Below are 13,446 nucleotides of genomic sequence, written 5' to 3'. Positions count from 1 at the left end.
AATATTAAAAGATAATATATAATATTTAATTAATTTAAACTTAAAAATCTTATTCGCCAATTTTGCTTACATGGCATTTAAATTATTTAATTCTAAAAGAAATTAATAATCTCTTATTTAATTAGCTATTACTAAGATTTATAATCCTACATGGCGCGCTGAGAAAATTAGATCCTACGTGGCTCTCTAAAAACTCAGGAAAAAAACTCCTCTTCCCATGCACGGTTTGTTTGATTTTTTTTAAATAATGTTTTTTTTTTTGAATTTATGAGCCTGAAATTTGTTATATATTTAGATAAAATTCCTAATATTAAAAGATAATATATAATATTTAATTAATTTAAACTTAAAAATCTCATTCGCCAATTTTGCTTACATGGCATTTAAATTATTTAATTCTAAAAGAAATTAATAATCTCTTATTTAATTGGCTACTACTAAGATTTATAATCCTACATGGCGCACTGAGAAAATTAGATCCTACGTGGCTCTCTAAAAACTCGGGAAAAAACTCCCCTTTATATATATATATTAGATTTATTTATAGTGAACCCATTATTCTTCCTTATACAAGGCCTCAGTCTAAAACTTTTGTTTGTTTATCTTTGACCGCCTCCTCGTAACCAAATTGTCCTATCAACTTTGTTTTTTTTTGACAAAACAAATCAACTTAATACAATCATTATTGCTTGTTCACCTAGAGATAATAATATATTATACGAGAATAATAATGTAAGGAATATGAAAAACTACGAATATTAAATAACAATTAAAGAAAGCAATTAACATTGGTGAATGTTTAAAATAAAGATAGTCCAACTAAATAACATTATAGCAATGACATTAGACATAAGCAACTAAAAAGGTGACGAGGCTTTTGCAACACGGCCTAGTAGTAAAATCAATAACCTTGAGTTGAAATGTGTTGAGCGTAAGGCCAAGCTTCTTTGCAACTCTTTCCATTACTTGAGAAATTGTGACAGTAGATGGCAAGAAAACCAACCCTAAAACCCCTTTGTTAATCACCCTCGACACAATCGTTCTTGTACAACTGTTGCTATAACAGCAGCAAGGCTTCCAATTTCGCTCATCCTCAATTGGTGCAATGTCCATGTGTTCTAGCCGTGGTAATTCGTCCACCAACATCTTTGTAGACGAATTTTCGACGTCTAAGCTTTTTGATTCTCTTAGTGTTTTCTCGTCCACTTTTGCGTATGTGAACCCTTCAATTGTCACTGGAATTAGCTCTGTCGACTCGCTTGGTCCATCGATATGGAAAAACCCTACATCCGTCTCATGTCTACGTATAATCGACAAGGGTTTCTCGACTTCCTCCAACTCAACTTCCTCCAACTCAAGATCAGCATCAGCGTCGTCATCATCATCATCATCCGTAGGCGTAGGGCATGACCGCTCTTCCATATTATCAATTACACCTGTTACAGGCTGACACCAAACAAAACCAAATTTGAATTACTTTTATAGTTTTACCACTACTGTACCTTTTAAATACCACACTTCAGATTTTACTACATGTACTTTTGTAAAACTTTGTTATTATTCTTATTATTATTATCTTAAAAATTCAAACTTGAAAAAATTACTGCTTGTATTTTAAAAAAAATAATAAAAAAGCAGTAAATTACAGGGTTGCCATTCAATATTTATATTAAAAAAAATACTTAATAAATAAACGAATTAGGGATTTCTGCAAATTAAAATAGATTTGAAAATTTAATACTGGGTTATAATAGTATACCATAACCAAGAGATGAATTACATACATCATAGCGATAGGAGAGATGTACAGGGTTGCCTATATATAATAAGTGATGGATTCCGAACTAGGGTAGGATTTAACTATAAAAAAAAAAAAGAAAGTTTATTGCTTTGTTTTTATATTAGGAAAATTTATCAAAGATAATTAAATCTTTAGCCGATCTTCCACCAAAAAAAAAAAAAAAAAAAAAAAAAAAAAAAATTGCTAACACCTTGGTTGTTGCTTGGAAACTTAACAACTCCATGATAAACCTGAACAAGGGACCCACACAAAAGTAGAAAATTACGCACACTCGTTACCTTTACCTTTGTCATCCTCGCTGACAATTTCTCAAACTTTCTCTCTCCTCCACTTTCTCCCTCATCAACACCGCCGGAACTCCCCAATCAACCCCATCTCCGGCAATGCAGCAAGCCGGCGATTTCAACCCTCCTTCTTACTACCCTCATCCCCCACAACACCAACACCAACACCACCAACCACCACCCCCTCCATCACAATACTACGCCACCCCTGATCTCTCTCTCCCTTCTCCTCCGCCCCCTCAACCACCGTCCTACGCCTCTGCACCACCTTTCTCCGCCCCCAACTCTTACTCCGCCGCCGATTACTCCTCCTCTTATTCCCAGAATTACCCTTCTTTTCCTCATTCTTCCGATCCTACTGCTCCTCCTCCTCAACCCCACTACGCTCCTCCACCGCCGCCGACGCCGACGCCGACGCCTTCTGTTGGGCCTGAATCATATGGGCCTTACCCTCCTCCGCCTCCTCCGCCGGCCCAATTGCAGTATCCTCCGTCTACGACGCCGTATTATCCACCCTATGATCCTCAGCAATCAGCTTCCCCTCAAAATTACCCTAACCCCCCTCCTCCTCCGCCTCAAAATTACCCTAACCCCACTAATTTAAACGCTAATTCTAGTTATTATGAGAAATCGTATGATAATACTGCGAAATTTGATTATGGGGCAGGGTATTATGATGAGAATTTAAGTGGGTATGGGAGTTTTGGGGGAAGTAGGTCTAATTCGGGAGGTGGGTATGATTATAAGGATGATGGGGCATATGCTTATCAGGGGAAATCGGAGCCATATGGTGCTCGAGGGACCGGGTCGAAATCGTCTAATTGGTCTGGGTTGTTTGATGATTATGGGAGGGCTATTAGCTTCCCTTCAGGTTCCTCAAAGAAGGAGAAGGAAAAGCCTAGCTCTTTGAAGGTTGTTAGGGCGGTGCCGAAGGCGGAGTCGAATTCTGATTCTAAGGGGGGAGTTCAGAAGTTCAGGGTCAAGCTCTTGCCTGAAAGTGGTGGTCAGAGTGTCATGGATGTTCTCTGTATGGTATGCTATTTCTTGCTGTTGTTTATGCATTTTGTTCTGTTAATGTCAATGTTGTTGCTGTTGTATTTATTGGATTTAGTGTCTGTGTAAACTCTATGAGCTTAAATTTATCATCCCTTGCTTAATTCTAGAACAATGTATTATAATACAAGTAGTAAAAGTATTCTGATTAGAAATTCTTTGAACATGATGATGGTCTTGAATTCATATTTTTAGTGGGTTTTGACTTTTGAGTGAGCTGTCTAGGAAACTAAGTTTAGTTGATTGTGGTTTGTAGGAAACAATGGACTGGTGGTGAGGTGAGCTGTTAGTTTGATTGAAGTGTCTAGAAGAGAAAGGAATGTTATAAATTTTGACTGATATGACAGATTGACAGGGAATGAGTGAAACTATGTTAGCTTCCTTAGTAGTTCACTAGTTTGTGGTTACTGGATTGAATTTGTTGTTAAATGCTTTACGAAGTAAATTGTGGAAGACCTTTGTTTGTTCAACATAGCCTGCTATTGCAGTGAATATCAACTATGTATGCTAGTGGAAACTAGGAAACATGAATTTTGTTGATGGTCAAACTTTCTTCAGTTTTTTCCAAAATGCTTGTAAGACAATAGTAATGATGGTTGATTGAGATCTATATGAGGTAATGAGTAGTGCTGGAATGCTATGTGTAGCTTCTATTGCATCTCATGAAATGTACCCTTGGTCCAGGAAATAAAAAAATCTTGGTGAGAAGTTTAGGGTTCGTTTGGTATCACTGTTTTTTTTTGGGTTTTTTGTTTTTCGAATTATATGATATACTACATCCGTTTCATATTATTCGCAACAATTTGACATAAAGTAGAGAGGAAAAGTATCTAATCGTTGAAATAATATGTAACAGAGGTAGTATGTCATATAATGAATCAAAAATTAATCAAACTTATAAAATCATGATAATTTTTAAAACCGACAACAAAAAAGTGAAAACATCTTTTTCTTGTTTCCTTTTTTTGGTTTTTTTGTTTTAAAAGTAGAAAACTGAAAACAAAAAACAATGCCAAACAAACCCTAACAATCATGTTTGGAGAGGATACTTTGGCTGATCTTTAGAAGAATTTTGGATTATTTGGCATTTTAAATCTTGAAAAACCCTCAAATTACTTGATTTTTTTTTCTTGGTAAAAGTTCCAGAAAGATGCGCTCTCACTGTAATCTGATGTGTAGAATGGGTTGTGCATATTTTTCCAAAGTGGCACTCTAGAAGTGCGTGTAAAGTTGGAGCCTTGCCATCTTGTTGGTGAGAAACTAGGGCTTGCTATATTAAATGGTGTATGGGTTGTCATTCTTGTCAATATGGCTGATAAATCTATATGCTTTGTGAAACACTTTCTTTTCTAAGTGGGTATTAGACAGTTACAATATGCTTATTCTTGTAAGAATGTAACACTTTCCAATTTAGTGTTTGTAGGACATGGGATTTAATTCAACATTCCTTATGTGGTCAAGATTTTTCTCTATTTCTCGCCTCATAACTTGAGACCTTATCCCATCTCACTCCATCTCTCCTTTCATCACATTGGTGTCTTTAAACCTTTTACTAATCCTCTATACTCTTTCAAGAATGGAGGTTGAAGCTATGGAAATTATAATATGGCATAAGGGTGGGGCTAATTCTCTCAAACAAAAGAGATGAATAAATACTGGCCTTGCAAATGATGCATTATTTCAATCAAGGCATACAAATATTACAGGTTTTTTCAGCCATAGCACAAAAAAATCTATTAAAAAATAAAAACAAAAAAGCACTCATTTGAATCCTTTTGTACCCTCAGGCCTCAAGCAGGCCCCAACTCATTCTTGATGCATTATTGTAAGTAACTTACCCTACTCTTACCCAACGTTTTAAAAAGCTCAAGGCACAATATTGGTGATAAAGGTTAAATTTACTATGGAAAAATTGGTGTATAGAAGACAGATGTGTGCCTCTTTGGATGGTGATAAAACTTATTCGTTTGCCTTTTCAGTATTTTCTTATGATGTTTATCATTTTGTAGGGCATATAATTGATAATTATATTAGTAAACATCATGTTTCTTATAATCTTTTGAAAGTTGCCTGTGGATACCAAAAGTACCTCTCTCTCTCTCTCTCTCTCTCTCTCTCTCTCACACACACACACACACACACACACCTGCCTTATAACAAATCCATCTGATTGATTTTTGTGTCTTGTGCTTGTACTTGTGGTGGACTCTTGCTTTTGGCTTGTTATGGAGTAATTATATTAGATTTTGTTGCTTCCATTCTCAGGTTGGCTTGGATGGGATACGAATGCTTGATCCTAACACGAGTCGTACTTTGAGGATATATCCACTTGAGACTGTGACAAGATGTGATGTAAGCTGAGTGAAACTCAAAATTTCCATATTTATTATGTAATTGTTTATGAACTCATTTGTATTGTCTGTTTTGTTTTCATGTGTAGAAATATGATTCATCTACATTTGCATTCTGGTCTAAGGCTCCTGTTGATATTGAGCCTAGACGTATTAGACTGCAGTCCAATAGCTATACTACGAATACACTTTTGGACACAGTGACAGCTGCTACTGTGCAGGTTTGTTTCCCTAAGCAATATGTATATTCATCCCTTCCCCCCTTCTTTTAAGTTATGTTACTTAGATTTGGGTACAAGCTTCAGGTATAAATATTTATCCTAGTGTCAAGACACATCATTGTACATAATTTTGAATGTAAGGAGTGGATACACAAAATCCATGAAACATATTTCCTGACTGAAAGACTTTTGCATCTGTCTTTTATGTTACAAATGCATTAATATTTTGAGGAGTTTGTAAGCTCTTATTGAAATTATCTTTTAAATTGTATTTGTGAGCATATATAACATAGCATTATGTCCTTTTCACTTATTTTTACATACCCTTGTTTGAGTGATATGAGCATGTAAGATAAAATGAAGGTTGAAACTCACTTGAAAGTAGCTTTAAAGTGGCAAAATTCAGTCTATTCTTAACTTTAGAGATTTATTAGTGCCTACGCTTGATTTTGAGACGTAACTTTCCGAAGATAAGAGCATGTGAAAGTGAAGCTTCCTATGTTAGGTGAAATTACTCGTCAGCCCACATCGGCACATCCTTAACCATGGGAAGTGGAAGGGGACATGGAAAATGAGAAGATATTGTAATGAAAGTTTGTGTTCTCGTGGTTTTCCACTGAAAATTTGTACAAAGGGGTGGGAAAGCTGACCACTAGGCTCCCATCATCATATGTGCAACTTTGTGTGATATAGGGCATATACAATGGTAAAAGCTCTTTAGAGTTGCTTTCCATTCTCTCACCTCAAACCCTTAAGGAAAAAAAGATCTAAGACCTTATGAATCTCTGAAATTGATCTCTTATCTCTTTCTTACTTTTGATCCCTGAAATTTTGAGAACTTGGGCACGTCAGTGCTTGGTGGTTGACTTTTGATCTTTATTGATTTCCTTCCAAGAGATTTTTTTCTTGCCCAGGGAGATACTTCTCAGGACCATCCAACATATCCGAACGTTTATTATGGTTTCAAGCTCATTAGTAGTTGTTTTCTCTCTAGAGAGAATGTGTGACACAACAATCTGGAGCATTACTCGGGTCAGTTGTTAGTTTGCTTGAAGGGTGACAGCCTGACAGGGGGAGGATTGACCTATTAATAGCCTTTGCACCCTTATAAATTATGAAGTTTTGATCTGGTTAGGGCTTGCCCCATTAACATAGTGGATTAGGTCTGACTTGGTTATAATCCATTTAGACCAGGGATGCAATTGGGGTCCATCCTGTTGAATAGGCTTAATCCTGACTAAAAGAAGCAAATTTCTTATGAATAGAAAAGCTAGTATAATGCTACCTCCTTGTAGAGGAAATTGTAAAACCTTCAAATCATTAAACCAGTTGACCTTGTCAACTTTGCTTGCTGGATTATCGCTCATTCTATTTTAATATTTGCACTATGATACAAAATTTTAAGGGAAAAAGTATATGGTACTTCTTTAATTGTGTCAATTGTATATAGTAGACCAAATGATTTTGAAAATTACTTTCTTCCTTCTAATTTTGACCATCTTTACACTCCATTGACACACATTGTGGCAACATAGAGTCAAAGACTTGAGTGGTTGCGTGCACAATGAGAGAAAATGAAGATGATAGGATGTAGCTGGTTACTTCGATTGTCATGAGGCAAGGCTCCTGATTAAGAATTGACCGTGGTTTTTAGATTTTGCATTCACACCTTGGTTTTGAAAACTTTTTTAGGAGCTAGATTAAGGAACGCCAGGTTTTAGATAAGTTTAGTCAGGAAATTTTGGTGTTAAAGATCAGCCTCAACAATTAATTTTCTCATTCCACATTGATATGTTTATGTTAGCTGCATACTCCATGTCTTTAGTAGTTGTTCTTGCTCTAAGCGCAGCCATCTTTCTTTGCTAGTGTGAGACTCAGAGACTGAGTTATAAAAATAAATATTATTGAACTATCCAATGTCATGGTTTGAATTTTCCATTTGATAGAAGATGTTGTTGCTAGAATGGGCTTGCCTTTATTTCGTGGAGAAAGGACTTCAAATCTTTCGGCTATTCCAATCAAGGATCAACTATTAGCAACCTCTTTGCAGGTGTAGGGATGATGCTGATAGAAGTTTCATTTATAATTTACTGAACCCTGCCTTAGGCTGTAGCTTCTAGATGAATTGGGGATAGTGGTTTAGTATGGTAGTATATCTCAGATTCCCTGCAAAGCTGTGTTGCACCTATTCATATATTATTTCTTTAGGATTATACATTGGTGTGATGAATTGATGATTTATGTATTATTTTGAGGATGGTGTATGTGTTTTTGAATATTTCTGTGTTCGATTGCAGTTCAAGGAGATGGGTGGGAGGATCAGGTCTTCTGAACCACCCAAAGCCCTGGATCAGTCTGCAGAGAAGAAGAAAGGTTTTGCTGACTGGATGAACAAGCTAAAACCAGTCAATGAAGAGAAAGATCATTGGGTAATGATTTCCCCTGTCTTTCTTATCACTGTAATATCTGTTATTTTTAAATGCTGAAGGGTGTGTCTGCTGCTGTTTAAGCTGAAATTATGTCCTTTGTGAGGCTTTAGCCAAAAAGTTATGGTTGGCAGGATATTCTTGAATAGTTGAATATACATGATTTATTGATTTATTTCTTTATATTTATTTGGGATGTAGTGTACATGTGAAGTGATAAAGAGTATGGCTATCCATTATGCTGTACACCTTATTTTTCAGGACTTATCTGTTGCTGGAGGGCTTTCAGTCAGAAAGTAATTATTAGCATTTTAATTTGGATACTTATTCTTAAATAAAAAAATACTGGTGCTTTCAATATTTATTTAATTTAATTGATTCCTCTGTACTAAGTAGATATTAAATGGAGTAGTAGTTATGATGGCATGATGTATGTTAAAGTCTACTTATATTCTGTCACTTATTCTTGCCATTTTATGTGGCCAGTCTTTGTTGTATTGCAATCGGACCCCCTCTTGAAATGTGTGCTGATTTTTCTGTATGATATTGTGGCATGCTGGTATATACTTGCTAGTAAGGTTGTTGCTTGGTCAACGTATTTTTAATGGATGAATAAATTGTAAAATGGTAAAAGCAAAAGGCAATGGTAGCATTGCTGGCTCCTTATTCCTTTTGTATTAATATATACTATATTTGTTTATTGTTTATTTTGAGAGGTCTTTTATCTTATAGTTGTTTATTTGCACGTTATGTTAGGTTCCTGATGAAGCTGTATCCAAGTGCACAGGATGTGGAGGAGATTTTAGTGCCTTCAATCGTAGGGTATGTTATTTACCAATTTTTTGAGGATTGTGGTTTCTTCTATTATTTGGCATGCCTATTAGTTGAAAATAAAATGGTGGATTTTGACTGACTTGTGGTTTTCTTGTCTAGCATCACTGTCGAAATTGTGGAGATGTATTCTGTGACAAATGTACTCAGGGTAGAACTCCCCTCAATTTGGAAGACAATGCTCAAGCAGTTCGTGTGTGTGATCGATGCATGGTATGCATTTTATTGGCTTATTTGGACTATTCCCTGATACTTGCAAGTTATGTTTTGGTAGGAATTTGTAATGATTGCTTGTCCTGTTCTTGGTTTATCTTCTTTTCATGTCTTTTGATCACGTTACTTATTTTGTTCACCTGGACTTTTACTGTTCATGTAAGTTGCTTGAGGATCTACTTTGCAGTTAATGGTTGAAAGGAACTTGCTATTCCCCCCCCCCCCCCTCTTTTTTTTTGGGGGGGGGGGGGGGGGGTGGGTGGGGTTGATGTGGTTGGAAACCATTCTGTAATGTTAAAAGATCTTTCTTGTGAAATTCTGAGTATTATAAGTTCTTTGCATGGCTATGTGTGATTTGGGCATTCAATATTGTTTCTTAGTCTTGTTGGCATGTACTAGGCTTTTCAAGGTGGAACCTGCCTTTTTTATATTTGTGAAAAAATAAGTTACTGGTCTAAATCAATATAAACTTGTGTCTTAAAATTTACAGACAGACACCAGCATTTTGCTGTGGAAGATAAGTCCAGGTAATGTAATGTATGAGCGGTGGTAGAATGCAACACATCATGTCTTCATAGCTCACTGCCATGGATTTCTAGGATATGATCTAAAGTTCACTTGTGTATTACTCCAATATGAACATTGATTTATGGATAATTTTGTGAGAGTAAGCTGTGTGTAGTAGGTTTGATTATATAAAAAGGTTCACCATACTACACCATAGGATTAGGATTGTAATAATTTCTTCTCATGATTCAGGCACATGTCACTCAGAGGCTTAGTATGGCAAAGGAAGCAGCTAGCAGACCAGTCTCTTTGCAGAGTCATGAAGACCTTGCCAAGAAGCTTCAGGTAATATATTATATTATTTTTTAATTTATCATGTAGCTTTTTCTTCAATTGGGAGAGTGTGGGCTTAAAATCTCGATAGACATTTTTTATAATGTGAAGGGAAGGACTAAACTTGTGTTGCTGGGGATGTGACGCCATGTCATCTGTAAATAGGGGGTGACACATGGCGTGGTTGCATTTCTTTGCTTGGGTTTTGGAATGGTATAGATTAGTTTTATAAGTAATTTTGTTGGGTTTCTTAGTGTGTGTAGGTGGGGTTCATTCTAAAGACATCACATTTAGCAAACTTGTTTCTTTTGTTAGTTTTGAAAGGCCAAAGGCAGGGTTTGTGAGGTTTAATTGTTCTGACTTTTGAGGAGAATCTTCGACAAATAACAGATGAAAAATTATATAGATTGGAATTACTTATATGTGAACATCAAATGATTATTTTTTTAATACGTATATGTAATTATATAGGTGGGGTATATATGTGAACATCAAATGATTATTATTATTTTTTTTTCTAATATTGGTGAATGTAGCATTCATCTAATTGTAGTTTGTGTCATTTTCTTTTAATATATGTAATTTTTTTCCTTCTCGTTTTATGATTATTGCAGGAGGAAATGGAAAAGAACCTGAGAATTTCCTCAGGTAATCATTTTTTCTTGCTTATGAATGCTTGGAAAAATAATGATCAATATTTTGCTTCAGGATTGTTATCAAATGAAAGTGGGATAGAATGGTTAGCTCCATAAAAAATGTAACACTGACTTAGAGTAATGTCTGCAGGTACAAAGTTAGAAAGTTCTGGTAAGCGAATGAGAGAAGTTGCTTGTCCTACATGCACTGTTCATTTGCAGGTTTGTTCGTAAGATTTGCATCTTTTTCTTTCAGAAAATTTTAACTGAAGCCCTGACCTAATTAAATTGCATCCTCTTCCCTTTTCAACACAGGTCCAAGTACCATCCTCCGGTTCTGAAACCATTGAGTGTGGGGTTTGTCAGCATCCATTCCTCGTGAGTGCTCATTAATTTCACATCACCTCCATTTCTCTTATGATGTCCTGTATCTTGTTCAATATATTCATTGGCTAAGCACTCAATAATTAACGAATAACTTTTAGTTGTGATATCCTCTTCCTCTATCCATTTCTCTCTGACTGAGTTTGTATATGAGTTTCGGTTTCCTTATTTCGGTTTTTGGAAGAGCTGATCCAGGGTGTTATCACTGTTGTGTCAAAGCAAATATTCACATGTTTATTTTATAATTTATACACTTCTGTGTTTTGCCCTGATATGGTTGTGTTATTGTTCTGTTGGATTTCATGTCTGATAGTCTGATACTATTGCCTTCATTGTATTTTGACACCATTGCTTCCCAAAGACCTCAGTTACAATATGTTAATTTACCTTTGGTTGGCCGAATCGCCACACCAATATTTGTAATTATTCTTTTTATTTTAAAATATGAGAAAAGTTACTTCTTTAATTGGTTATTGGTGGTAAAGAAATTCAATATACTTCCTCCATTAACAGTTATCTGCAACAAAGGGGCTATGCGCGGACTCCTAGGCAAAACTTTTAAAACATCATTATTGAAAAATAAGGGCACTTGATTAAGTATTAATCCTACTTTAAAAAAAAAAAATTAAATAAAAACCCATAACCACCTAAACCCAGAACCAGAACTACCACTAACACCACCGACAACCACCAGAACCACCCAACCCACCGATACTTAGAACCCAAAACCACCCCCAAAACCACCGATACCACATCACGAACCTAACAAACCACCCACGAACCCAGCAAACCACCACAACCCACCCTAAACCACCACGAACCCAACAAATTAACCAACTCGAAACTCAGGCCACCCCCACAAACCAGATCTGAAACCCATCCCCACGAAACTCACGCAACCCCCATAAACCCACAACCACCACCTATACCCAAACCCACGACCTCGAATCAACGACCAGACCCACAAACTCGAACCCAAACCCACGAACGTTAACCCATGACCAGACCCACGAACTCGGACTCACGACCAGATCCACGAACTCGGGCCCAAACCCACGAACTCAAACCCACGACCAGACCCACGAACTCGAATCCCCGGCCAGACGAACCCAAATCGCAAGAGGAGAGAAGGGGGAAGATGAACAAAATTGTAGAGTTAGGGTTTGAATTCTGGAGATTTTTCAATTGAAGAAGAGTTAGGGGAGATGAATGGTTTTGATGAAGATGTATGATTTTTGGTGAAATTGATTACAATAATTAGATTCATTAGGTAAAGAGTTAAATCATATTAGTAATTTAATTTAGATGTCTAAGTTGTTTAAGTAAGGGTAATATGGTCATTTTGTTGGCAAAAAGTTACTTAAAATGGAAAGAAAAAAAATTGTTGCACATAATAGATAGCAACCGAAAATGGCAAATGTTGCAAATAACCGTTAACAGAGGTAGTACTTAGTTTTATCTTAATGAACTTTGTTTTCAAGTCAGGTTTCAAGTAATTATCACTTTATTACTTAAGGGCCATCCATCAAAGTGTGTGTCATTTTCTAACCCTACGAACCTTCTTTCCGCTTCCAAACTATAATTATGCCATTCAGTCTGATTGTAGTTGAGCCCATTTCCAAATTAAAACATTATACCAACTTTATGTTTTTATGGGCATTTGTTATGTATGAATGAGAATTTGAGGATTTGAGAGTGGGGTTGAGATTGTGAATTCATGGTTGGAAATTTATAAAAACTCTCACATTCATTAAGGAGAAAAATAAGTTGTACGTGTATTACATTTGTTCCAAAAAATTTCACTCTCTCACAGTCACATTCATTAAAAAAAAGGAAAGAAAAAAAGAGTACTCTACTATTTCTTATCTCATTATTTTTTCAATAAAATAATATTTCACTATCTTGATATCTTCTTTCAGGCCTAGTTTTTCAGTAAAATAATAATTAATAATTTTCCATAATCAAACATTAAATTTTCACTTAAATTATGTGCCAGTAAAAGTAAATTGGGATATATTATTCTCTACTTCATCCTTATGTTTTTTCCTCATTTGGAATTAGGGAGAAAATTAAGAAAGTTAAATCTTTTTAGAGCAACTCAAATAGATTAGCTTGCCATGTCATCTAGGATTGCAAAACTATTCTTCCTTCTAGTTAATCTAATATATATATATAAATAAAGTAGGCATTTTTCGGGAGCATTTGGCGCGCCACATAAGAAAAGGTATTATTTTGTCCAATGAAAAATTAGATTAATAATTTATTTTAGAATTAAAAAATTTACTCGCCACCTAAGCAAAAGTGACGAATAATATTTAAGAATTTTGACACATATGTAAAAACTACGAATAGAGAATAATTAAAATTTAAATTATTTTAAAAAACCAATAATTATCTTCTCTTAAAA

General features: G+C 35.5%; 1 protein-coding gene across 1 annotated transcript; it reads left to right on the top strand.

The window, feature by feature from the left end:
- The first annotated feature begins 2,063 nt into the window (after positions 1 to 2,063).
- LOC145638862 (protein FREE1-like) lies at positions 2,064 to 11,311 on the top strand. Its single transcript, XM_081689909.1, has 10 exons — positions 2,064 to 3,117; positions 5,404 to 5,490; positions 5,579 to 5,710; positions 8,008 to 8,139; positions 8,893 to 8,958; positions 9,070 to 9,180; positions 9,940 to 10,032; positions 10,635 to 10,668; positions 10,807 to 10,877; positions 10,971 to 11,311. Exons 1-10 carry the CDS (start codon positions 2,185 to 2,187, stop codon positions 11,046 to 11,048), a joined length of 1,737 nt encoding a protein of 578 aa, XP_081546035.1. The 5' UTR covers positions 2,064 to 2,184; the 3' UTR covers positions 11,049 to 11,311.
- Positions 11,312 to 13,446: the final 2,135 nt, after the last annotated feature.

Source organism: Chenopodium album, chromosome 7 (genome assembly GCF_948465745.1).
Source record: "Chenopodium album chromosome 7, dcCheAlbu1.1, whole genome shotgun sequence".
Taxonomy (NCBI): Eukaryota; Viridiplantae; Streptophyta; class Magnoliopsida; order Caryophyllales; family Amaranthaceae; genus Chenopodium; species Chenopodium album.
The sequence above is the reverse complement of the archived record's forward strand: the minus strand, read 5'-3'. Positions and strand labels throughout refer to the sequence as shown.